Source organism: Numenius arquata, chromosome 7 (assembly GCF_964106895.1).
Source record: "Numenius arquata chromosome 7, bNumArq3.hap1.1, whole genome shotgun sequence".
Lineage (NCBI taxonomy): Eukaryota > Metazoa > Chordata > Aves > Charadriiformes > Scolopacidae > Numenius > Numenius arquata.
In genome coordinates this window covers 40,870,019-40,895,108 of record NC_133582.1, presented here as the reverse complement: position 1 = coordinate 40,895,108, position 25,090 = coordinate 40,870,019, and the positions used below count along the sequence as shown (strand labels likewise).

General features: G+C 34.1%; 1 protein-coding gene across 3 annotated transcripts in view; it reads right to left on the bottom strand.

Moving 5' to 3' along the window:
* Positions 1-25,090, bottom strand: part of ULK4 (unc-51 like kinase 4) — a 226,361-nt gene that overhangs the window by 186,927 nt on the left and 14,344 nt on the right. For all 3 annotated transcript variants that reach the window (XM_074150384.1, XM_074150383.1, XM_074150382.1), the window contains exons 10-18: positions 24,971-25,040; positions 23,372-23,471; positions 22,757-22,861; positions 20,680-20,740; positions 18,502-18,683; positions 16,976-17,022; positions 16,080-16,158; positions 6,544-6,651; positions 2,344-2,427 (exon numbers count right to left, since the gene is read on the bottom strand). In XM_074150384.1, the coding sequence (XP_074006485.1) occupies positions 2,344-2,427; positions 6,544-6,651; positions 16,080-16,158; positions 16,976-17,022; positions 18,502-18,683; positions 20,680-20,740; positions 22,757-22,861; positions 23,372-23,471; positions 24,971-25,040 (836 nt within the window). The remainder of the gene's footprint in view (positions 1-2,343; positions 2,428-6,543; positions 6,652-16,079; positions 16,159-16,975; positions 17,023-18,501; positions 18,684-20,679; positions 20,741-22,756; positions 22,862-23,371; positions 23,472-24,970; positions 25,041-25,090) is intronic.

The window sequence follows — 25,090 nt, the reverse complement described above, 5'->3', positions numbered from 1 at the left end:
AACTGTCAATAAAAACTACAAGTAATTATTCATAATGCATATACTTAACACACTGTGGTAATTCAGAATTTATTACAAAAAGTTAGTTTGCCATTTTCATAAATACTGAGACCATATACAAATGTTCACTCCAGAAAAAATACTGACATAACTTTTCATTAAAGAAGCTTAGACATTTAAAATAAATTTAGGATTTAATGAAATTTAATTATAATTTCATTACTAATGTAAGAATGCAAAGCTTACTTATATGTAATAAATTGCTAGATAAGGGAAATTGATTGAATAAATAGCAGATTACAGGCTACAAATGTAAAATAAATACAGCAGCTAAGATCTTAAGCTGCAGTCATAGAACATTAAGCACAGTGAAGGCAAATTTAGACAATATTTTCAGGATTTTCACATCCAGTGCTTCACTCATGCAAGCCATAAAATTTACACAGAACCTCATTTTAGTTTTAAGTCAGAACTTAAAAAAAAAAAAAAAAATCTTTATTTTTGATTTTATCTATTATCTCCTATTTTCCAGCAGGATGCAGGGGAGGAAATGTCATTCATACACTCGCCTACCACACCTGCATATCAGCCACTAAACATTGTGAGCTACTCACTGCCCAGACAAAGTAGCTCAGCGCCTGCTACCAGAGCAATGCAAAGTTGACTCATAAAAAAACCAAACCAAAACAAAACAAAAACCAACCAAAACCAAAGACAAACCACCACATTTAAAACACCACATTTCAAATATCTGGCACAAAAAACTTATTTTATATCCGATTACTCTTTCCTTAAAAAAAAAAAAAAATCTCTTGCAAACAGATGTCTAACAACAATATGATTTTAACTGTCTAGTTTTAGATGTTGCAATATCATTTTCCAAAGAAGGAGGGTGGCTGGTAAAATTATGGAGGATAAAATGAGGATTGCTACAAGAGTGGAGGAAAAAAGTAGCAAAAGAAAATGTAAAAGTTAATAATAGTGCGTGGTAAGTTTCTATCTCCATTTCCATATGTTGTGAAGTACTTTACAGATTCACGGATATTTTTGATTCTTCAAATGGTGCTGTTCTGGAAGGTTAAGGCTGCTAACAACTGAGACAAAGCAATTTGTATTAGTACATTTGCACTGTACTCACACAAAGAAGCATGAATACTTAAACTCCATTACAAACCTCGAGCATCTTCACAAACAGAAAGTGTAGAAATCACAGTGTGCTTGGTCAGCCTAGACATCAATTTAAATTTACACTTAAATTGGTAAATATTTTGTGTTATTTTTTCAAGAAAAATATATCAAGGTAATTTATTAAGAAAATTTTGACCTGTTTCAGGACTAAGAAGTGATTTTATTCTATAGGAATAAATTAGTGTCTTACAGATGTCTTGATTTAGTTTCTCTACACTGAATATTCAGAAATAGCAAATCTTCCACTACTAAATTTAGAACTAAATAGCTTCTCACTAATGTGCCTTAGAATGACATCTTACTCTAATTTATGAGCTGGAAATAGTCCACAATAAAAACACAGTTGTGTGTTCTTGATCACCTGAAGGTCTGAAGATGTTAAAATGCATCTAGACTCTTCCTCTATTAATCACAATCTGTAGCAATAAAGATCTCAAAAAAGGAAGAAAAAAAGGTATTTCTCTTGCCTTCCCCCCTCCAGCAACCTCCAACATGTTTTCTGCCTTGAGCTTTGCCTTGGGCAAAAATAAAGTCAAGTGGTCTCATATAAACAGTAAATGCCAACCCTCTACTCAATTCTTTTTCATTTTACAAATTGGAACTATATGCATGTTTTTCTTCCTTTCTTCTAACACAGCCAAGCGATCACCAAGAAAAATGAAGAATACAGCATAGCACACGTACAAGAATAAAACTAATTACTACTTTTTGGCCTCAAAAGAATGCTAACAACCCAGTAGGGTAACAATGCAGTTTTCAAAAACTATACATCAGTCACTTCAAAATAGAAAGTAAATCTTGTTCAAATATAGAGTATACAAAAATCAAATTGCAAGAGGACAGTACAAACTGTCAGAACATTTCTCAAAAGAAAGCCATAGCATTAATAAACTCCACATTTATTAACAGTAATTTACATTTACTATCCTATTTCCAAAAACCAAGCAGCAATACGTTGTGTTGAATGTACAGAGAACACCACTGTATTTTTGCATTAATCTCCTGCTTAGGTCATGGTCTTATCATGATTATTTAAATTCAAGAGCAATACTTGGTTGACAAGGTACTGCAGTGCTGCAGGCTACAATCCTCACATAACGCCTAAAGGGTTATTACAGTAGAGAAATTCTATTGAGGACAATGAAAGAGCCTTACCCCTTCCCGAAGACACCTCATTAGCACAGTGTAAGCAGCTGAGGGAACAACCCAGCATTCTCTGGGGTGTTCCCTTTTTTCCTCCTGAAATGAAGCCAACAGCACAAATGATTAAATCAAAAAATCACAATAGTCTCACTCACATAAAAAATGGGTAACAGATTCTTAATAAGGTTCATATTATACACATTTCAAATTAACATATGCTAGAAAATATTTTAAATTCCAGAGCAGTATTACAATTTAATGTTATTTCACGTGCAGCACAGAAACTGATACTTTAATAGCTTATTTAAACAGTCTCCAAAATCCATAACAGAATTTGCCCTAATATTTCTGGGTTTCATCAGTTCCTTCTAATTCACACAGACAAAAATATTCTTGCATTCCTCTCAATCATAAACTTACTTTGGAAAAAAAAAGGTCATACAGGGAGATATAAAGTATTTAATAAAGCTTACAGTATGGAATAGCCTTCAGTACATATCAACACTGTTCTAAGATCTTTATGTATATTTCCTTTAAATCACCCTGTTATGGAGGCTAATTCACTGCTAGTTGAATCAGGGGGTTGATTCTTCCGTGAAAAGTTAATTAAGTCCACTTCGCCCTCTTTCTATGGCCTACTGTAAAACTTCAAGTTTAAAAGAAGAGACTTGGATATCATTAAGATTTAACTAAAACAACCTCCATATCTAGGCTAGTAACACAGAGCTATTAGCAAGTGAAAAAAATAATCTCTTTTGGGAAAGGGAGAAATAATAGGCTTGGATGGTATGAAGATGACATGCCACGAGTTTCCTGATTTCTGAGTGGCCTACACTAATTCAACATACATGATATGATAATGTCATGCATTTAATTAAAGCATGGCACATTAGCAGGGAAGACTATTACTGAATTGCCTACTAAAATTAATTTTCCTTCTGTATTGAAAATAAATCAAAACTTTATTCGCAACATATCTCAATAGAGAAAATTAGTTTGTTAAATCTCCCTTTTTTTTAAAGCTTTATTTCTGCTAACTTTGTATTAGGAAGCATGGAACAATTTTCCTCGAAAGTAATTTACAGACAACAATAATAAAAGTGGTTTGACATCCGACAGAGACATCAGATCTACGACATTCCACCTCCTTCATCTTATCTGAGTAACAACATATTGACATTTGATCACAGTTTGCCTTTCAAGGCTTAGTGTATAAGTTTCAGAAAACGCAGCCCAAGTTTCAAAGAAGAATGGTAGGTTACTTTCTAACAGTCTAAAATGGATCTTCTCCACCCGAAAAAGGCAGGACAAGATGAGTTGTCAAAACAGACTTAGAATTCCAGAACGCTGGAAATGACATGGGTCTGTTTCTCATTTCATTCATCTCATTTAATCAGAAATTCTGTCATGTTTTTCTGTAACCACACATATTAAATGTACTATAAAAAAAAAGCCTTAAGAAATGGTGCTGTCCTCAAACATTAATAGTTCTTCCATTCTTCAGACCGATTATTGACTTTCTGCAAGGTTTAGTCTCTAGTTAGAAATTAAAAAAAACCGCAAAAGTTATATGAAACTTAGCACCATTCTTAACTACCTAAAAACACCTACACAATTTGACATTTAATAAATTTAAATATATCACCAAACACTGGGGGATATTCCTACTTTTTGCTCACAGCCCATGTTGATTTTGATTAAACTTTAAGTTCTGCACCCTAATAACACAAACAGCAGGAAATGAATAGAAATATTACATAGAACTTGAAAGTTTTCCCTCAAGGCGATTCGCTTAAGAGGAACAGAACATCCTCTCTGGGGTCTGCTCAGGCTACTTGTGCATTGCTCTTGGCTTCTGCTTGGAAGAAAAATGCAGAGATGGAGCGTAAGATCTTACTTATGAGATCTCATATGCAACCACACACATAATATGAGTTTAGGATTGCAGGACCAGTATGATTATCTGGACTTTTTCCCAGTATTTTCTAAGCCACAGAAGCGCAACCAGTGATCCTGTATTTAACCTAATGAATTATACTTCCACCCAGACAGCTGAACTTATTTAAAGATAATTTACGTTTTAACAAATGTTTATATGAAAAAGAAATAATCTTTATCATTATTTAATATTAATATTGTGGTTGGTCCTAGAAACATTTAGCAAAACCCCAGAGGGAATAAATAAATAAATAAAATCAGCCATGTCCTAAAAAATGTATTTTGAATGATAAATATTTTGCAGCTTGATAAAACTATCAAGTAGGCTGAGTAGCAACATGGAAGAAGAGGAAGAAAAGAAATATAAAAATATTTTGTGTAAAGTTCCTAATGAATCAGATGCAGTTACGATTCTTTTCTTAAATTAGTCAAGGCACAAAGCTTTGCTGTTTAAAGGTATAAATTGGGAATAAACATTCTTGTTTCGTCTTATTATACTACCATTGACTTGGTGTGTGATCTTGGCAAGGGCATTCAATACCACTGTTCTGCAGTTTAATGAGCAACAAAACGTCTACAACACTACAGTATTCTAAGGTCAAGTAGGTACAGTATAGAGAAATGAAAAGCTTTATGAAGGGCTTTTCTTCAAAAAATTAATAAAAAATACATGTTAGTGTCTCCAAACATACAAATCACACTAGTATCTTTTAAATTTTACCAAAACACAGTGCCTGGCATTCATATGTGTAGAGTAGTTCCAAATATTTTTTCTTATTCTAATAATTTCTTAGATATAACTCAAAGCAATGCAACCCATTACTATAGGTCTCCCTGAAACAGGACAGAGTTGTCATTGAAATACAAGTTATTACGCTTCAAACCTTGTGAAGTTCAAAAATACACATAGACCCAAAAATTTATCAGTTCACATTTTCAGAAGAAAAAAAATAAATCTTTTAGGATCAGTGCATACAAATCATTTTGCCATTATAGAGCCAACATAAACAGGTTTGCTGTTTACAGCAAAGCAAAAATCAAAGCAAAAGATCACTGAAGTTTAATCTCAAAATAAAAACAAGCAGTGCAAAATACTCTTGCCAAATATAATTCTCAAGTTGAAGTTTTAAGTTTATTTGGCTTTATTAGTGTCTTAAAATTTACATAGTTTGCCGTCTGTCTGATAATGCTAAGTGCAAATATTTCAGCCCTCCCCGCCCCCGCTGAGGAAAACTGAGAAAGTATTTAAACATAAAATTAAACTGTGAATGCGAATCCATTTTCCATAACATAACTTCTCAGTGTTAGAACAAGTTCTGTGACTCTGCGTGTTTGACAGATATTTTGGCAATTGTCTAACCAGACAAGGACAATGCTTGCTAACCTACAAAAAAAAGAAGGCAACCATTTCATCTCATGGAACATGTAAAGGAGCTAGGGAATGAGGACAATAAAACATGGAAGTTCAGCACAAAGCCATAACTACAGTAAGCCAAAATACAGATCCATGTGGTATTTTCATTCTTTTATCAAGTGACCTCACAGACTGATAACTAATAGGGTAATATTCAGAGCAATTAGATAATGCAGTTAATACAAAGCCTTCAGAGAAGTTAGGGTTAGACTTTTTCTGTTTGAAGTCACCTTCACTTCTAGTAAGTGTAAGAAAGTGATTTACTCTTTGAATAAGGGAAAACAAAGTTGAGGGTTTAGAGGAGCTGTCATCTTCAATTCCTACTATTAATACTATTTCTTTTTTACAAATAACTTCTGTTTATTTTTAATGTGAATCTACTATTTCTAGACTGAAGGTATAAATCAGTTCTACTCAGGAATCACCGTAATTCCATTTGAAATTAGTCAGGATCATTCCGTTTCCTTTTCCACAGCATTATGAATCCAACCATGATAGGACAAGACTTAATATTAATTTATTGATATCATAGGTTGTACTGATACATCCTATTTAATCAAAGTCTGTAGCTAAGAAGTACTAACATTTGTATCTGCCACTTGGAGGACAGCAGTCATTATTGTATGAAATTGTTTTATGAAGTTAAAAGTCTACTTGAAGAATGAAATTTAATTTATCTCAGATGAAGTACATGATCAGACTAACATATTTCTTAAAGTAGAAAAAGTATCACAGAACGTACAAGGACCAGAAACTATTGAGGATACAAATAACAAAGTAATTTGCTTTTTTTGTTTACTTTTCCTTGGGAAATATTTTTCACATTTGCTAAATTTGTACAGACCACTTGACAGCCTTACCTGGCTGGCTATGAGGTAAAGAAGCTCCCCAAGTGCTGGTAAAAGGCATTGTTTCAATTTGCTATTTCTGAAGTTCTCTCTGATGAGTTCAGTTAAAAGTATAATTGCCTAAAATAATTAAAAAAAAAAAAAAAAATCACAGGACAACATGTATAATCTTTTCTCAAGCAAAATGTATGTTAAAGGTAACAAGCTTTATCTGAAATGCCATCTTACTGATATACTCTTCACTTCTGCTAAAGAGCCATTTGCAAAGCATTTAGTAAGCATTGCAGTAATTACAAAACAGATTATATATGCAACGTGGAGAAAACTGCAATAATGAAATAGCCTAGGTGACGAACTGTCAGCTGTCCCTTCTTTCCTTTCCCTCAGGACAACAGAAGTTGATTTGCCAGGAGAAAACATCTACATGCTGTTCCTTTGTTTCTATGAGAAGATCTAAAAGAAAAGAACAAATGATGCTGTCTTTTGTGTAGATATTAAATCAGGAGATAGGAACTCTAAAAGTTTTGTCTCCTGATCTCTGAATTTACTGGTGACTCACTGCGTGAGAACTGGACACATCATTTTAGTTTTCTGTACCTCAAGATTTTTTGTTTGCAAAAAGCACACACACACACACACACACACACACATATATATATATAATTTATATTGAGAGGGTGGAGGGGAATTGAAGATTTTGATTCATCTTGTCAGGCGAACTAGTAAGAAATCATTATTCCAGGTATTTATGGAACAGATTTCAACCTAGTATTTAATGCTGGACTCATTCAAGAAACGAAGAATCATTTATCTAGCACATGTTAAACTGAAAACCATGCTAATTGATGGCTGGGTTGTGCTCCCCAAAATCTAAATGTGCTCCAATGTGTATGAAGCATATAGCTGCAGAGAAGCCAGTTGTTTCTTTAATTTAAGAAAGATGGATTTACATGTATCCCCTGCTCCAAAACATTCATGCCTTGCAATAGTAGGAAATGATGACAGTTCTGCAGTCCTTCCTCTGAAAGGGATTTAATGTGACATGCCTTTGAAGAGATGCATGGTAACTGAAGGATGTAACACAAAAGTTTTTCAGAGTTACAGAAACACATGTTTTTTACTTTGGGTAGCACAGGAAAGAAACAATTAAAAACCACAACAAGCAAACCCACCAAGCCCAAACCAGCACCAAGACCAAACAAAGCACAACAGCAACATTGTTGTTTTCTCACAAACCATGGGAAGTGTTTGGCCAGAGGCAAAGGTTATCTGAAATAGTCCTGGCTCTCTGCTTTCAAAACATGCTCTCTCCTCCCACCACCTCAAAAGGCTTAGCAAAACACAGTCCCATCTAGTCATTAAGCAAGCAGCAGCTAAAAAGAAAGCATTACTCCGAGTTTTTTTCAGAAAGCTAAAGAAAATTGTGATTTTGAACATAAATCCCACTCTGTATAAAGCAATGCATATAAATGTCCAAACACATCGGTTGGCTGCTGATCACTGCAAAGCTGATAGAAAATTTGTCATTATGCATACACCCCAATAAAAATATGCAATACATTATTAAATCCTTGATGGAATACACGTGTATTACATATCCACTAATAAAAAAGTACAAACATAATTTAAGTTTTCATCCACAAAGAACAAACACACAGCAAATCAGTACAACAGAGTATTTTAACTGAGAGGTATGCTAGGCAGGAGACAAAAATTCTGTTATGGTCTGGGAGAGAACCAGTGAAAACATACGTAATCTTGAAAAAGGAGAAGATAAATTCAGTGTCATCCCTGATTTACAGTACAGAATCCTGGTATTATCCTGATATAAGAAACTGCCTCAATGCTTATCAGTATCTTAGAAGTCACTTTAGATTTATTACAAGACATCATATTCTAGAGAGCTTTATCGGAAAACTACTCGTAGATGTTGGGTCTTGAACTGCTTTCATTACAAGGTTTAACTTTTCTACAATCACAAATTCATAGATGCATAAGATCAGTTGCTCAGTAAACAAATATTCTTGTCTCCTGGATCTTTTGCTAATATTAAATGCAATTTATGTTTTTGCAAGTACTAATATTTTTGCAGGTAAAGGCTAGATTCCAGTCTCCAACCTTACTGGCATTTGCACCTATATAGAAAGAGGCAAGATATTGACATAAAGGCCTTAAAAGCTCAAAGAAAATAATCTGTGAAAATTAGTCTCCTTTTAGCAGACCTCACAAGAAAATATTCTGTGAAAATCCCATCACAGACATTCACAAAAGCATACAAGGAACTAAAAGGTGAATCAGGCAGTTAAAAAAAAAAAAATAAAAATCAGGAGTTTACAGAGTTTAACAATCATCCCAGGAAATAACCATTTCCAGTCCTAAAAGTTATAAAATATATTTTTTTTTAATAATAATTTACAGATATATTTGGCAGTACAGCACATTTTCTTCCTCAGAGCACTGAAGAGTTTTTATCCTCAACTTTCCTTGATTTTCCTTCACCTTCTGACCTTAACAGCTTCATAACATAACTCCAATTTTTGTACAGAGAAATCATAGAAAAACTAGAAACGTAGTCTTCAAATCAAAGCAGAAAAGATCTACTCAACAAACTTTGACCTTCTCCCCTTTTTTAAGTAATGCTATGTTCATTAACTGTTTTCAGAACATTTCTTCAGATGTTATCAAGAAACTTTAAACAGCCTGCCATTCCAGAGGACTTCAGTTTCATATTTAAGTGAAAAAATAAATGTATCAGTAGGTTTTAAAGCTTCTAATTTATCAGCCTGAGAAAGTAATAGTCAAGTCGGTTCAAGTGCAATTCTGCAATAAATGATGAACACATAATGACAGCATTTTCTCCTTTATGAGATTTGCTTTCTATAGCTACACAGAATTACTCTTGCTTTTGTGATGAAATAGGTATTTTGAGAACTGCTTTCACTGTGGAATCAATACCACTAGAAGTAGCTGAGCACTATGGCATTAACAGACATCATCCATATTCCGTTAACACCTCTCAACTTTGCCTCTTTAGACTGAGGGTGAACACACCATGAAATAGTACTTAGACTACACAAAATTGATGAGCCGTGGGATAACATGAGCTGCAGACAATAGTCCCAGAAGACTAGCTAAGGACATTAAATCACCATGATACCTAAGTTAAGATTGCTTGTTTGTTTGCAGGCAGGAATAAAATACAAATCAAATTGGACATCTGCTATGGAGAATCAAGGCAGGCTGTTCAAAATTAGCAGTTTTAATAATGTATCTCAACCAGCAGAAAACCCTTATTTAACATCAAGGCTAATCTTATTTTGCTCCTGTAATAGTTATTTTCCCAAAGCATGGTTAGTGTGTCATCAAAATTTACCAATTTGTTACCTAAATACATTTATGTATGCAGTCCTAAAATTGAGTCCTGTTCTACTAATACTGATTACTCATCTTAAGATCACAGCCGATAGTGACGATTCATCAATTCAGACTTCTTTTGAGACACCTAAAAAAGCGCCTCACACAAAAAACCCAATTTCATGCAAAACCCAAATATCCCAAAGCTCAGTGTTAGTAATACTCAGATATAACATGATAAGCTCAAATACATGCTCTTGCTCTAAAACTATGAGCACATACAGTAAAATACTTCTTCTCTACGTTGCGTAATAGTGTGTGACTTTCAGACCTACATATGGGATGCAGAAAGACTGGCAGATCAGAGGTTCACGCCAAGTCTCCCAAACCTCAAGCAAGCACCACATCGAGCCACCTACTGACTGTCCACACATATGCATTCGCTTCTCCCTGTCTTTGCCAAAAAGCTCCCAGAAGTAGGGTGGAGAACTTAAAACATATGATGGGAAGATGTTTTCCCTCTTAAATTTGATACAGTATCTGGATGCCCATTGATTTCCTAAAGTCTTTACATGGATGTGAATTTGGGATCTGTCTTTTCCCCTAACATATGTGACCCTTAATTCTCCCTTAACAAGCTTTTCTCTGAAGCTTACAAAAGTCCATGTCACTATTGTATTTATGACATAAGTAGCTGAGGGAGAACATTGACTCCATGTTTCATAACACCAATTTAGGAGGAGTATAAATTATGTTTAGAATTCTGAATGAAATATTGAAAACAGACAAAAGTCCAGAGATGTATATATTTGTATATATTTATCTACCAAAGAAAAGAATCCTAGGGGCATAGTTCTTTGTTACCCCAAAAACAACAGACTTGTAGAAAAAAAAAAAACAGTATTTTTACTATCATAAAAACTAACTAAATTGAAGACTACTGCAAAGAGAGACACTGGCAGCACCACTAATGTCGTTCTAATGGAAAAATGTACTATTTCATCTCTCAAAGAAAATGCAATAAATTTAATTTAGTGCCAATTAAATGTCTTTTAAAAGGGTACAGGTTTTGCTTCGGTCAGGCAATTAATCTAAGAAAATTGCAGAAAGTGATTTAATCCTGCAATCAGCAATGTAAGTTTTCAGTTCCCTACCTGAAAATTTCCTTGTTTTCTACTTGGTTTGGACTTCAAACATAAAACAAGCCAAAGTAATCATATTGATAAAATTAGTTTTTTGAAGGAGGGGAAAAAACAAATCTTCCTACAATTATGATAAAAGGTCTTCATATTTTCTCTAACAATCCAGAACTGCCATGTTCATTGTTGTTTATTTCATTATATTTACATTTTCTATTTATTAACTTGGAGGAACTTTTCTCAAACACACCATGAGTTTCTGCCAGCAGAAGCTAATTTACCTGAGAAATGCTGATCTTTCATTTGTTTTCCTTCCATGTGCTCCCAGCAAGTATGTAAGTTCTATGCAGTGCACCAGGGTGTGAAAAACATATTGAAGAAATTTATTATAGAGGTTGAAAGTTTGCTAGGAGTCAGTCAAAAAACTTAAACGGAATCTCCTCCAAAGCTACCAAAGTTTTAAGTGACAATCAGGATTATTCCCGAAGGATAATCTTAAGGCTTTAAAATAATCATTCTAGAAAACAGTAGACATCTGTGTGTACACACATGTGTAAGCATTCATGCACACCCTCTGCTACAGTTTCCATCTCCTGCATACAGATATTTTTTTTTAATTGGGGTGGGAGTATTTTGGGGGGTTTTTTGTTTGTGATCTTTTTTCCTCACATAAGAGGTGTCAGGGCAAAACAAGGAAAGTGCCCTTGGAAGAAACAAAGAAAGATACACTAAGACTATGATAATTTGTGAGTCAACTCAAAAAATTATTTTACAATAAAAGCAACATTAAAACTAAGCAGGTTGAAAATAAATGGCCAAACGAAACCATTTTTATTGGCAGACATGGATAGATATTAAAAAAAGGAGTTAGAGAGATAAGCTAGGCACATTACCTAAGTGGCATTCAGTAAGAACTTGAGTGACAACAAACTATAGACCAAGACCAAAGTATATACAATCAGAGTAGTTAGAGCCTACATATGAGTTTACAGGTCATACAACAGCACCTGTAATGATGCAGCTGCTTTGCAACTGTAGAAAACAACAACCAAATTGTACTTCAAAAAATCAGATACAAAAAGGCTCAAATTAGATGGAGTTTGAATTTGGATGAAAACAAAACCCAGGATATTCCATTGCTTTGACAAAGGAATCACATTCTAAATTCAGTATTACTGAGATATTCTAATATGCTGTCATTCTTCATGGGATATTTAATTTCTTAATTTGGCCGTGGAATCCCATAAGCCAAAGGCTTTGCAAAGGAACTTGCAATGTGAAGGCTGTAGCAGGTTCTCCGAGCCCTTTAAATACTTGGTAGAGCAGTGGACCCAGGTCTGTAAAAAACCAGGCCCAGCTGCTTAGGTCATAATGTGAGACTGATATTCCCAGTTAGCAAATTTAAAAGAGGTAAAGAAGAGGACTAGACTTTTGCCTCTAAAAGGACAGACATAGAGCAACTCAAGAGGTGGAGGAAACAGAGAAGGACACTGCTCCCCAGCATGGAGGCATTCTGGGAGGTTGCTCCATCATCTCTTACTAAAATAAAAGACTGAGTCTAAAATTTGATGTAAGAGGGGCTGTGTTCTAAATGGCAGAAGGCCCAATCTATTCACGGAGAGGAAAGAACAGTAGTTTCTTTTAATAAATAAAACAGATTAGACATACATGGAAGCAAGCCTCCCTAACTTGGGAAGAATTTTTCTTTCTGTAAGATGACGAATAAGCAGATTTTTCTTTCTAAATATCCTGGAAAGAATCTTTTTGTCATAGAATCTAGTTCCTTAAGAACCAGTTTCAAAACCTAACTACAAAGATAAAACTTTAACATTTAGGTGTTTTCCTAAGGTAACTAGGAACAAATAAGAGGAAATGATGGTTTAGATCTGTAAAGGGCAATTCCGTAGAAAAAAAACCCCATTACTAAGTCAGAAAAAAAAACATGACCTATCAACAACTTTTATTGCAACTGCCAGATAGAAGAAATTACACATAAAAGGTCTTAATCTTCAATATAAGAATGATGTTTTGTCTATTTTTCTTCAATTCACAATTTCCCCATTGTACTCTTAAGATCAGTCCCATTTTTTCTAATCAGTGCAGTATTCTTCTAAAAAATACTTAGCTGAAAACAGATCAACTGCAAGTGGATACACAGGTATAAATATTCATTTATTATTTTTTTTCTAATATGACCTACATATTAGAATCCATCAGCAGAATAAAGATAGTATACAGATAGTACACAGTTCCACAGTTACATTTTTGGTCTAGTCTGTGAAACAGTAGTTTGCTTGCATTTTATTTTTGCATTTTAGTGACCTCTGGTGGTTATATTCAAAACAAACTGCTGTTCACCGATTACCTTGAACTTTAAAACAAAACAAAACACAACCAAAAAAAGGAAAACCATTAATTCTCAAAAAAGAACAAACCAAACACTGTTGACATACAGTATGTGAAAGTTTACTTCAGCCCGTAAAATAAGGATGAGGCTTCTTTTCTTTCCTGTTTTTCTGCTTCTTCAGGACTTAACGTTTAGATCTTCAGGGCTACTATTCAACAAATCATTTAAACAACAACAAGAAAAAGGTTAATAATGCAGATTCAACCTCAACGATAAAGGAACTATCCTTAAATAAATGTGTAAACTGGGTAAAAGACAGTAGGGGGTAGAAATGAAGAAGCATAATTTAACATATAAGAGTGCAGTGATGTCCTGCACGAGTCTCTGTTAGGTCCTGTAGTACTTTAAAAGTACAAAAGAAATCACATATAACTGGGTGAGTGCATAATGAGGTAAGAACAAGCTGTGAAGGGGCTGTAGCTGAGTGATAAAAATTGGAAAGAAAACTTGGTGTACATAGCATAGTACACAGTGAGCAAAAAATAATCACATCTTCACAGGTTCTCAACTGACTTTCCACACTTGGGAACAAAATTTTGGGGCTATAGGAGATAGCTCTGCAGAAGGATCACCTCTGGCTAACAGGGGTCAAACAGCAAACAATAATAGAAGCTACTAGGAACGAAGAGGAAACAAAATACAGAACCGGCTATGAACAGATAGATCACTCAAGTCTCTGAGACCTGGACCAGGGAGAGTCATTTTGGATTATGTTGTTCTGACAGGCTACAGGTTGGTTTTGACATTTCCTAAATCCCAGCAGCCACCAAGAAACTTCAGCTGGAGCATCAGCTGGCTCATATCAGAGGATAAATTAATGCATTATATTTTAATACAGTATCTGATGCTGGTTTAAAGTTTTGGATTTTGTTGTTTGGGGTTTTTTTAAAGCATCACACAACATACAATACCTGACAATCTACAAGAATGTTCAAACTCACAGGTTCACCTACTTCCTTTGGGGGAAGAGCAGAGAGGAACACAACTCTGTAGATCAGAAATTCCTAAATGACTCCATTGTACTTTTCCTATAAATGAACTATCAAGTTTTGTGCACTGCCTACAGTTATCTTATTTTAGATTATATATGCTAAAATGCATTTGAAGACATGAAAAAATTTGGATTCATTTTTTTTTTTCTCATTCTAATTTTGTGTAAGCATTCTAAAATACTTTTAAGATTCATAGAAAAAACTTGGAACGAATGCCATCACAGCAAGCACAGAGGATGCCTTTTGAACAGTATTATAACTCAGACTTGTTAATTTAAGAAAGAAATCCTTCTTTTCTCAATTAATTTATATAAAAATTAATTTTAATTCACATAAGAATGGGGCCAGAAAAATTAATTTTCCTTTCTAGTCCTTCTGTTTAAATGTCACCGGTCTCAACTTGTTTTTTGAAGTACAGGCGTATTGGTAAAAATGCTAAATTCCATTTGTGAATAATTTTTATGTTCATATGAACAAACAAAAAAACTTAACAAAATAAAAGTATAGTTCACTGTAAAACTGCTTCAATCTATTGCTTTTACACACACAAAGCAGATTAGGATATGTATTTTCTATGACAAACTGGGAAGCTAGGGAAACTGTCACTGAATACATTAGTGCCAAACACCTAAATAAATACCTAAAGCCAAAAGTTATACGCCCATCTCAAAACTACTTTTGAGTGAGTATGTTTTACTGGAACTTTTTGAAGTTAAATGTCAGAAAAATCTGCCACATACAAGACTGCAGTTAAATTGCAACCTGGAATTCAATTGACATGCAACTGTCAATACTGAAAGACTGCTAAACTTCAGTGACCATAACGGCTCTTTCCCCACTTTGTATCTTTATGAAACAAACAAAAAACCCTAGGTAATAACAAAAACGTTTTGAGTTCAGCTTTCACTGCAGAACTGAAACGTTAAGCAATATAGCAAGATAATCACAATCATTCTTAATATTCATTAAGAAGAAAACAGTGGGACCTAGAACAACAAAAAAATCTTTAGCAGCATTGCCAAAAACTATTGGCTATTAACCAATAACTCCATGTTCCTAAACACCAGATCTGCACAGTATGCAGGCCTTTGCTATGTGTGTTTAGCAGTTGTCACACTCGAACACCCAGTACATTCAAATCCTGACTTCACTTCATGAAGTAGAAATAATGTCACATTCACACTTTAAACAGATATTAAATAGCACATTCTTTCAAGGTTACTGTCTCTGTTTGAGCAACACAGGACTAATTTCTCTTCTAATGCCTGGGAAAAGTGGACTTTTAGAAGACTCTAGTGTCTGAATTTGTGAAAATATTTACTTCATAGCCATCTAGCCTCTGTGGGTTTCAAGGTCTCAGGGTTATTGAGTTAGCCAGGTGCAGGGATGAGGAGAAGCAAGGCCTGGGCACTTGACCCAGGCTGGCCACCAGGATTATTTCATACCATGAACATCACATTCAATATAAATTAGAAAGTTTGGTGAGAAGCTCTCTTCTCTTCCATGATGGCTGCGATCCTGAGAACTTCTTGCCCCGGTGCCAGACCCCTGAGCCCTTCCCTTCCTCCCGAAGCCACAGTGCTCACAGTGTCTGACATAAACAGTAAAAGCATTAACAAAACTCACCCCCCCAAAAAATTTTTAAAATAACATTACCTCAGAAACAGGTACATTTTCTCCAAGTTCTGATGTGTGTAATGCCAGTAAACCAATCACTCGAGCAACTTTGGCACGTCTGCATATCAAATAAATTTTTTGTAAGCGCACAAAAATCTATTTCAAAAGCAACTACATCTTGTTTATATTTTAACCAGATTGCTAAGGGCAGGAAATATTTGAAACGGTATTTACAGCTCAGATTTTCTTCTTATTTCTATTTGCTTTGTATCATCAAATTATTTCATTATTTTACCTTAATTCAGTTATAAGTTCAGGCATAAAGACATTTCTTTCCTTTAGCACTGAAGAATGATTAGTAAGACTATAACAAACTAAAGAATCTTCAGTCATGCTCATGTTCAGTTCTCTTATAACACAGAAAACCCCTATAGATCATTATAAGCTTTTCCATATATCTTACAAAACAAAATTAAAGCTGTATCAGCAAATCAGTTTTAAATATTTCATTAAAGAAAACACTGGAATAATAAAATCAATATCTATGAAACAAACAGCAGAGGGCACTATCACATTGAAATATTTCTGACAGGCATTTTAAAAAAAGCTAGTTACATATCTTTTACTACTATTATAGTATGGGTTGGTTTATTCAATGATTTTAAGCAACATTATTTGATACACTAAATTATAGAACTTTTAGATAAAATTTTAGAGATTTTCTATAATCTTTAGTCCCATGAAATAGCAATGTACCATTAATTCAAATGCTGAAAAAATTCAATGTTATATACACCATCATACTGTCAGTGCTGTACCACAGCAGTCTGATAGGCTAAAACACTCCTCAAATACCCTGTTAAAGAATACCCGTAATAAAATTCAGTGATAATTCCATATTTGAAAAAAATCAATTCAAAATAATTTTTACTTACATATCCCAGTTGGCGGCTGCACGCAGCTGCTGTATCAATATAGGAAACTATAGTTTAAAGCAGATAAATAAGCATTAGTGATTTTCAGTGATCTGATACATCCCACGATAAACAAAAAAAAAATCAAAATACTGATAGTTGCATAAAAATGTATTTGGATAACATTTGCAAATGTATTATCATAGACAAATACTGTAGATATTGCCTAAACATTGATTAAAAAAGACTGAGAGTAAAAATATAATTTCTTTCTATATTCTTGCCTTAAACTAAACTGCTACACATGTATCAGTGTGTTAAAAAAACAACAAACCTACAAATTTTTTTGTTATGAATAACACTATGCAGAGGGAAAAAACTCTGATACTTTCAATCTACAAACACAGAGGTCATCATATATTATTACCCAACAAGTACTTCATAAATGAAATTTATTTTGTAAGAATGGGCAAAAATAGTTGGCAAATACTAGAATAACGAACGGACTGTTAACACACAATTAGCCACTTCAGAACCAAACTGCATAATAACTAACTCATTTTTAAAGTGTTCTGCTAATTGGCAATTCAGTTATCAGATTATCGTCCCCCCAGAAATTCTCCAATGAAAATGTAATACACCTTCCAGCGATTCTGTTTCCTGTTTTCACATTAATTCTATGGCATAAGACCTACTGCTTCCAACTTGAATGTTCCTCATTGAATTTTTCCTGGCAGTGCAATTTTGCCCTTAGTATCTCTATATCCAGCGATGACACATGTCAGAATACAACTTAGGTGCATTAGTATAAATGTAGGAGAACAAGGTAGTTTACTTTTTATTAAATAAACTGAAAAGTGCACATCTCAGGATAGCCTCTGTGATGTTTTTACATAATGGGAAAAATAAGTCTATTTCTCTTCTGCACACACTACACTCAAATATATTAAACCACTACAGAGGATACTAGTAAAATTGTTTATCTAGTAGAAAATGGTTCTTGAAAGGTGAAACCACCCTTTAACTATACACTAAACCAGAATGTTCAGAGAGCATGCTCACCCTCTGAAGCAGCGCTAAATGAAAGTTTTACTGTATGTGCTTTAGAAAGTTTTTCTTGCTCTTCTTTACATACAGCCAAATAAAAAACTGATCTAACAATTCAAACATGAACTTTTTTCAGCCTTCTCTGTCACTTAATGATTTACAAAGACTAACATTTCATCATATGCTATTTTGCACTCTCCATCAAGGATAGTTTTTATTCCAGGCTTTTTACTAATACAGCAAACCTACATGTAAATGTATCTGAAATCTAAGAGAAAGAATTAGTTTCCCTCAGCTCCTTTAAAAAACTTTTAGTAATTTAGGAATAAGTAAGTAGGAGTTTAGAAATTTAGTATTTTTTTCATTATTTTGTACTTATTTGCCACATTATTTTTGTCAGTACACCAATGATTTCTTGAAATATAAGTAAAAGCAGTTGATTTTTGCTACAATGGCAAATATATAAATCACACTGATTCCTTCAAAAGTTTATTATTTACCAGCTGAGAGCTAATTAGCTTGCTTGCAACTTCCTTGTGGACAGCCACAGTAGACAGATAATACAGTAAGTTCAGTTTAGAACGTGCTGCTCCTGTATTCTTCTCAGTGGAATCAAGCAGTGAACACACTCGTTGCAAGAAGTCATTCCAGTCCATGTCTTTCATAGATGATAACTTCTCAGCTAACCATAAGAACCAAAAAGTAGTTAAAGACAATGGCTCTTTGATGTTGCTTTAACACACTAGAAAGTAACATCAACACGAATAAGTAATTCCAAATTTGAATCTAATTATAATTTTAGTACTTAAAATATTAAACAAACACGTGATAATTCACATCTGAAGATTACAGAAATCTAAAAAAGAAGTAAGAAGAGAAACAAAGAACAAAAACGTAGCAATAAACGCCTCAAAATATTTTTGAAAGCACACCCCTGCTAAGCCCTTGGACTTCACTTAAATAAACATTTATCAGCATATTAAGAAAGGTAGTAGCGTCCTTACTTATTACTAATTCTTAGTAAGAATGTGCCATTTCATTAGAGTAAATCTGAGGCAAAAACTAATTAAAGTCAGTGAATTCTCCTCAGAATCAATAAACTGAACATGTGCATAAGTTATTCATATAGGTAGGCATCCATCTAGTTAAGCCTTAGTAGTATCAGAACATAGATGACTTCAGGAGGAACACAAAGAAGTCAAGTCACTAGAAAAATTAACATAAATCCTGTGGTTCAGTTCACTGACCACTTTGCATGAACAGAGAATTTTCAAAGACTTCCTAATTAGTCTCAATGAATAACTTCACTCTAGCAACCGTACATTCCCTCAGTTTTGGTTGGTTATTCATTAACAACTTAACTGCCATCCTGATATGCTCCAGTACAGAATATTTAAGAGCATGTCTTCTGGTTTTTACTCTGATTTTACACTTAAGTAACAACACCTACTAATGAAGACAATTATAATTTCCATTAGTAAAAGTGAAAAGAGGTTTGGATTTCAGGTATATATCCTAATTTTTCCATACTGTCTTTAATCATTATTGACAAGCAGCATCAAATTCAGTATCTTCAAAAACAATAAGAAAATTGTCCCAAAAAAAGCTACAACCCTGGAAGTGTTACAACAATAAAACACACTGTCCCGTATTAAACAAATACAGACAACAATAGTTAACCATATCAGAACATCAGTCTGATCATTTAGCTACTTAAATGCAATATGAAATAAAATACCACTCCCTTAGGCACTTGTATCTGACTATTTTTGCCTAGGGTGTTAGCCCAATTAAAAATATTTTCCATTATTACAGTCTTGATTGAGAGACTGGGGGATGTTGTATTCCTTTCCAACTATAAAATTCCTTCAAAAAATGAACTCTCCAAAATACATACTTTATAGAAAGAAAAAAGGAGCTTTTATGTCTAGGAAGAGGTGCTATATGAATTCCAGAAGGACTTCATATCTGGCTGACATCCCTCTTCAAGCACAGTGAAGTGTAATAATACTTCCTTAAATAGACTAGAGGAAATTTTCCGGGGGAAGAAACGTTAGACTCATGGTAAGGAACAGCCTTTTGTTTCCAGAAATAACAGCAGCTTTTCTAGGCATTAAAAACACCACCACCACAAATCCTAAACAACTCCACACTATCTTTTGGGACATGATTCCCATAACATTTTGTGATTAAGGGCGGGACTGGCAAGGCTGCCTAGTATTATGGCTGATCAACACTGCATCCTGTGCAGTGATCTTGGTTTTTTTTAAGATCCTGTTTTCATTTGCTTCTCTACCTTTGTCAAATTTTAATCTACTTGGTTGAATATTTCACTTAAAATATCTCAGTTGTTTAAAAAAAAGAAAACCCACAGGGAAAAATTAAGCTGCTTTTCCCTCACAAAAACAGTGTTGACTGTCTTATTTTAAAAGCTTTTGAGCTTTGTAACTGAAGAAGGCAGAAGAGAAAGGAAGAGTGTATAACTGTTAGCACTTGAAGAGTCGGCTCAAAATTGGTTTAGCTAAAACCCTTACATATGCAACTGCAGTTTCAGAAAAGTTAGGAGTTCTCCAACTGTGACAGCTCATCATCTACAAAGGGAGGGTATAGGTCTTGTCATAGCGAGTTGCACCATCATATGCAGAACTTAAGTTTTAACAAGTTCAGCAGATCCGTACCTGAATGCGTTGGTATATGTAAAGTTTTCAAGTCATATCTAACCGGCACTTGCTTCACTATCTGAAAAATTAAACAAACACAATTACAACTAGTTTTAATACATTTCTGGAAATCTCTAAGTAGTTGAACATGAGAACACATAGATGCAAAAATTATACAGGATAGGTGTACAAACCACTGCTCATTACTGAGGCATTTTCCAGTGTTTTCTGGTATGTATTTCTTCCAAGACGATATTTGAGATTTAACTCTATGCTTTTAATATAATTAAATTGTTAGTATTTCCATTTAAGTGGTTTTTTTTAATGGGAATACAAAATGATAGGATTTTTTTCAGTTTACATATTTATCTTGCTTATATGAGAAAAATACTCGCATTTGGATTTTAAAAGTTACAGAAAGGAACTATGCAGCCGAGAGCTCCTGAAATGTTTCAGCAATTCGTTGCCATACAGTAAATATATATATACTAGATCATTCTAGAATATAAGAAGTCATGTTATCACCAACTAATAATTTGTAGGGTACGGGATTTTTTTTTTCTCCACAACACATAATTTTCTGGTACAACGTGCAATTGGATGACTGCTTGGTGACTGGACATTTGAGTGTGATTTTCAGTAACTAAAGCACACAAAAAAGATAACTACTGAATTTAGCCTTTGACCGATATAGCCTAGGTGTAACTGGAGAGCTATGTTCTGAAAAATGTCTTCAATTCTACAGAACGCAGGGAAATTTTACAATACAAGATGACATTTCAGCTTTTAAAATTCTGCCAGCATCAAGTAAATCCCTTTCCAGGAGATTAAACTGCAAGCTCTTCAGCTTTAGAAGGTATCCATATCATCCTTTAGACTGAAGATCGCCAAGTATGCAATGACTCTGATTACGTGTCCCTGAAATTTAGTGGGCTATTTTGCATTACTTCTGAGTCTGGCATTGCATAAGTAAGGAGATAAGTCTCCATGTGCACACCCTTAATCTCATCTCTTATACTTGTAGTAAGAAGAGAAGCAGTGAAAGGCTAAAGCTTTGTGTCAGAGTCCTGAGGCAGAACTGAGAATTTACAGAGGTGGCTTTCAAATGCATCATTACCTTTGAAATCTTCCACTGGCAAAAACATCCCCCACCCCAAACACGTTAAAACACTATTGTTAGGTAGTTACTTTACCTCACTGTGTAAGGCTTTTAATTTTTGAGAGTGCTAGGAATTCCATTAAAACAAACAAAAAGATTGTTATACTAAAACCATACAGCAACTAAAGGCTGTAAGACTTTCCTAATGAGCTAGACGGTCACTTCCAATGAAAAGTGTTGCATTCCCTGCACCTGCCACTAACTGAGTAAAGTTGCTAAAATGACTTCATTATTTTTTTTCACAGAAATAAAAGGAAGACTCAACGGGCTCGTGCCTATCATTCCTTCTACCAATACTACACATATGCCCATACATACAAATTACATTGTCATTGCAGTGCCGAGCTCCGACTCCTTTTTGGTCTTCCCTTTACTGCCAAGCAAGTGTCAGTATCTGCTCAAGAGACTCAGCACAAACTGTCACCACATTAGAATCCGTATGACAGAAACTGGATGGACATTTTTGTAACTTCAGGTTTTCTCTTCCAGAGAAAGTAAATTAATATTTATTAAAACATTATCACATCTAGAGTTCAGTTACTCTGTAAAGATATAACTCCTAATCTAGAAGTCTTCATAGATGGCCTTGTTTTGAGTATACCAAAACACACTCAGTTTTGTGTTCATTCAAAGCAAGTTACCAGAAAACTAATCTACAAAAGCACTGAACACAGCATTTAGTAGTTTCTATTCCTTGTAAGACATTATTTAATATTAGTATTCAATCCCAAAATAACTCATTCTCCAAATTAGCAACACAATAGGATTATAAAGACCGCCAAAAAATTGCATGAGAGCTTGCCAGATGACTGGGTGGAACTGCTTTAAAATGAGAACTATAAAATACAGGAAAGGAGTTTCACCCTGATTAAAGATTTATCTGCAAAAATAGCCTCACCCATAAGTTCCTGAATCTTATATTTTATTTTGCTATACCTTTGGATTGTCAATGATTGGTGTTACGATAAGATCAGATTCAGTGTAAATGAGCTCTTTCAATGCTGACTCCACATCCTGCTGACTTGAGCACGTATTTTTAGCCTAGAACAAGAACAAAGTTTTTTAATAAGCCGTTTTGCAAAAAAAAAAAAAAAAAAAAAAAAAAAGAAAGTTTATGTTTATTCTCCAAATATTTTATTTCAACACTATATGGCAAAACTGTGTGGTATAAACAACATATTCTACATTACTTTTTATTTATGTAGTACCAGATAGGACCAACTAAAAATTATGATTTAAAAAACATGTTGGAAGAAAACGTACCAGGTCCAAAAAACTTGCAACCTAAGTTTAAAAAAAGTAGACCAAGAAGAAAGAAAAAAGCATTATCTCTTTTATACACTGCAAAAAGAAGGAGACTTTAGCATCTTGCTTAACTCTTACATTTGAATTTCTGCAAATATTTTTTTTTAAATGCCTTGCACACTGTAGGAACTGCTTTCGTGTCATAATTATCAAAGGATGGAGAAGAAAGTTGATTTTGCCGCAGACATTGGCTAAAATTCTAACCATAAAGATATCACCATCCCTTAATATTATTTATCTACTCACCTTTTGCAAGCATGAGTCTCTTTGTGGAGAATTTTGGATTGGGGCAGTAGTAGCATCACTTCCTTCTACTGCAGTGCTAGTTCTAGGAGTGGGACGAGAACTTGAAGACAGACAAAAAGTAAAGAAAAAAAAACAACAAAGAGCACAGATTAAGTTTCACTGCAGACTATGTTTTCTGTTCTTCTTTTGAAGCTTTCATGCCATACAGTAAACTTTCAAAGTTGAAAAACACAAATGATGCTACGCCTGCTCTATCAACTAAACATGAAGTTCCTGTCTTTAATATGTCCTGAGAAGGTTAGGATTTGCTTGTCAGTTAGAAATGGGAAGGACTTGGTGGTTGCATTCATATGTGTTTGAGAGACAGAAAATCTTTCCTACTTTTCCAGTTCTCAGCTGGTTTCTCAGTTTAAAACAAGACAAGTGATCATTGAACTGAGCTAGTTGAAGTTAGTAAGATCTATTCCCTTTGGCCATGTAGAAGAAGCTACTGCTGTCAAGAGCTGATTAACCAATTCAGTAGCTAAGTAAATTCTGGTGCCAAGTAGGCAGCTTCCTTCCACTTTAATTGTTTAAAACTTCGGCAGCTAACACACGGTGCTTTGAGAAATTAAATCATTCAAGCAAAGATAATCTCAGAAAATAATAAATTAAAAAAACCCTCTGTACTGCATTTCAAATTTCATATTAAAATAAATGTCTTTACCATAAATAAAAAATATTTTTCTGAAAAATACATTTTTTCCTACTTGCATTCCTGACATAATTTGGATTACATGTTGTTATACCAAGCGTTTGTAATGCCATTGCAGCCTTTCTTCTCAGACAATCCCTAAAGCAAACAGCAAATGCCATTTTAAATTAGTAATAGCTTGGTTTTAGCTGTGATGGTAGAAGTAAATGAGATGAGAAGACTTTATTAAAACCAACTGAAATAACTGGAAAAGTACGTATGCTATCATGCACAATAGCCCTATTTCAGGTTACACAAAAAACTTGAAAGACTATTTAATTTTAAACTAGAATAATTCTGCTTGATGAGAACCAGAACAAAACCTATTTTACTAGATAATCTTCCTGGCTTGAAAGCTAGTACAAAGTTTCAGAGAATCAGGCCTCAATTAAAACAAATCACCATTAAACCAAACACTATTTTTTATTTAATACCTATGCAGTACTTAGTAGATTGTTACCAATATCTTGTGATGAAAAACTGGGGGCAAAATTTATTAGCGGATCATAAGCTGAATGCTTATTCTTGCGTATTTAAAGTAAGCATATTTAAAGCATGTTCTCTCATATATTAAGAAGAAAAGTTCCAAATAAATTCTTCTCTTTAGACAGACAGCCAAGAAATCAAAACCCTACTTCCAGAAACCAGTGTAACAAAGCCATAAAAGCATTGCTTTATTTGCACACACTGCTTTAGCAGCTCTTCAAAGGTTTCTCAATAATAATTAAGCTGGAGATGGAAAATTCAAAAGGAGACACCAACAAAATGTTACGAACAGCACAATAAAATGTCTGAAGAGACAGGGAACAAAATCAAAACCATAAAGGGTTTCAAAGGTTTTCTAATTGTTCTTTAGGTTTTCATACCTCAGGAGAAATATTGATTCATTTGATTCACCATCAACCGCACTTTTTGGTCGCAATTCAGTCTGAGTTTCTACAGAAAAGAGAGCATGAACTTGCATTCAGAAGTTATAAATAAATAAA